Source organism: Austrofundulus limnaeus, unplaced genomic scaffold, assembly GCF_001266775.1.
Source record: "Austrofundulus limnaeus strain Quisiro unplaced genomic scaffold, Austrofundulus_limnaeus-1.0 Scaffold87, whole genome shotgun sequence".
NCBI classification, from domain to species: Eukaryota; Metazoa; Chordata; class Actinopteri; order Cyprinodontiformes; family Rivulidae; genus Austrofundulus; species Austrofundulus limnaeus.
The window spans coordinates 1515455-1517707 of NW_013952489.1; the positions used below are offsets into that span (position 1 = coordinate 1515455).

Sequence of the window (2253 nt, forward strand, 5' to 3'; positions counted from 1 at the left end):
CGAGCGCTTCAAGAGCTGTCCTGCGTCTGACCTCAAAGTGCACAAGCGACCAACTTGAGCGTTGGCTGCGATTTTGAAGCTGAAATTACGTTCGGTGTGAACGCAGCATTAGGGGATCTGCAAACAATTTTTTTGACATCTGGCAGCCATTTATATCTTATGCAGAAAAAATTTTGGCAGATAATTTTGTGTAAAGGTCAAATATTGGTTCTTTATCACAAATGGTGCATTGTTTTGACTTATGTATGAATACATGATGGATTCATGTTATGTAGTAGATCCGGTAGAGGTGGGAAGGGATGGGAGGGATTTTGGGGGTGTGTGTTTTATTTTGTGTTTTTGTAAGTCTGTTCTTTTTTGTGGTTTATGTTTAAAAAATTATTAGTAAAAAGACCTTGATCAAAAAAAAAGTTCTGACCCCATTTGAAGAGCTAACAACTAATGTCAGCGCTGCCTCTTCTACTGCAGCTGATGTCATCCCCTCTATCCATGTCCTGATACAGTTTCTCAGTAAAGAGAGTGAAGATGATCAGGGGATCCAAACGACGAAAACCACTCTTCTGGATGCAGTCCGCAGACGTTTCAAGCACGTAGAATCTGAGGCCCTCTACAACTGTGGCAACGCTGCTGGATCCACGTTATGAAGACAAGTAAGGGATTTTATTTTAAATTGTACATTTATTTTGCCTAACCTGGTGTGTATGCGAAAAACTGTACTGTTTATAATGAGTTTGTCTTAGCGTATGTGATTGTATTAACACTGCATAAGATAAGATCAGGTGGCTTGTCAATATATACAAGACAGTGAAATGAGTCCTCTCCACTTCAGTGATGTCAAGCACATCACATACGTATAGCATACATACTAAAATATATTATTTATAACCAGTCAATAGAAACAAATAATTTTAAAAAAGTTGCTTCAAGAAATTGTTACTGAATCTCCATTTACATTATCATGACTGTGTGTTACTTTCTGTGAGCCCAATTGTGTGGGGAATGTGTGTGAAAGCTCTGAAATATACATTCTGACATAATTTTATATATTTTTTTATTTATGCCAGGTACTTCATCAATGCAGAAAACCTGGGAAATGCAAAGGCAGCATTAAAGGCAGCTGTGTTGAAAACAGAAGGACAGCTGAAGACCACCACACCTCCAGCTGATGAAACTGTGTCAGAGCCAATGAAGAAGACTCCACGGACGGAAGGTGCAAGCAGCAGCCTTGGCAGCATCTTCGACGAGATACTGGAGGAGAGCAGCACAGCAGCAGGTCCTYCTGAGCAGATCACCCCAGGGGTAATCATTGAAATGGAGAGCTACCTCTGTGAGACTCCTATTGAACGTAAGAACAATCCTTTACATTACTGGAGAGTCAACCAAGCACGATTTCCCACCCTGGCAGCAACAGCAGCCAAGTTCCTCTGTGCTCCTTGCACAAGTGTCAAGAGCGAGAGGCTCTTTAGCTCAGCATCTATTATCATTGAGGAGCACAGGAGCAAGCTAACAGCTCAGCATGCTGAAATGCTCATCTTCCTAAAAAAATAATCTGCGTATCATGCTTGGACTGCAGAAATCAGAGATGGCGCCATTGTTAGTTACGTAACTGACTAACTTTAGTATTTGTTAAAAGAGTGATGTGTTTATTTTGTTCACTATTGCTTGAGTGAAGACTAAGCAGTTGTTCCCAACATATCAGCAGCACCAGGCAGGCCCTGACAGGAAAAAAAATACTGAAGTGACCTTGAATTATTGTTTTGCACTTTAAAAATATATTATATATTTTTGGATTTATTGTAGGGGTGTAAGAAAATATCGATACACTGAAATATCGCGATATTTCATTTCCCCGATACTGTATCGATATTCTAAAGCCCTGTATCGATTTTTTATTAAGGTTTAAAATGTCAACTTTCCTGCCAGCCGTTCATTTTTATGTTGTAGTTCAGCCTCTGGCCGCTAGTTGGCAACAGCGAGCCAGCCACTTGACTCTTCCACTCCTAAAGAGCCACAGAGTTAGCGCTAGCTTGGTAGCAGAAAGCACAAATGGCAAAGTCAGAGACGGTTAGACCGGCACCCGCTGCCTTTAAAGCTGCAGTGTGGACTCATTTCGGGTTTCAAAATAAAGAAGGCAGTACTACGGAGTTTGATAAAGCCCATGCTGTTTGCAAAATCTGCCACACCAGGGTCAAATACTCAGGTAACACGACGAATCTTCGAGCTCACATGGCGAGACACCACAGCGATGTACAG

The 2253-nt window shown here is 41.3% G+C and overlaps 2 protein-coding genes across 2 annotated transcripts in view; one reads left to right on the forward strand and one right to left on the reverse strand.

Moving 5' to 3' along the window:
- The window catches only part of tspan14 (tetraspanin 14), a 37303-nt gene that overhangs the window by 18650 nt on the left and 16400 nt on the right, over positions 1 to 2253 (reverse strand). The window lies entirely within an intron of this gene.
- On the forward strand, positions 337 to 1537 carry LOC106520086 (zinc finger BED domain-containing protein 1; the record flags this gene model as incomplete). Its single annotated transcript, XM_014012015.1, is given in 1 exon segment — positions 337 to 1537. A coding segment is annotated over 1 exon segment (352 nt), but the record flags the coding sequence as incomplete, so codon positions are not given.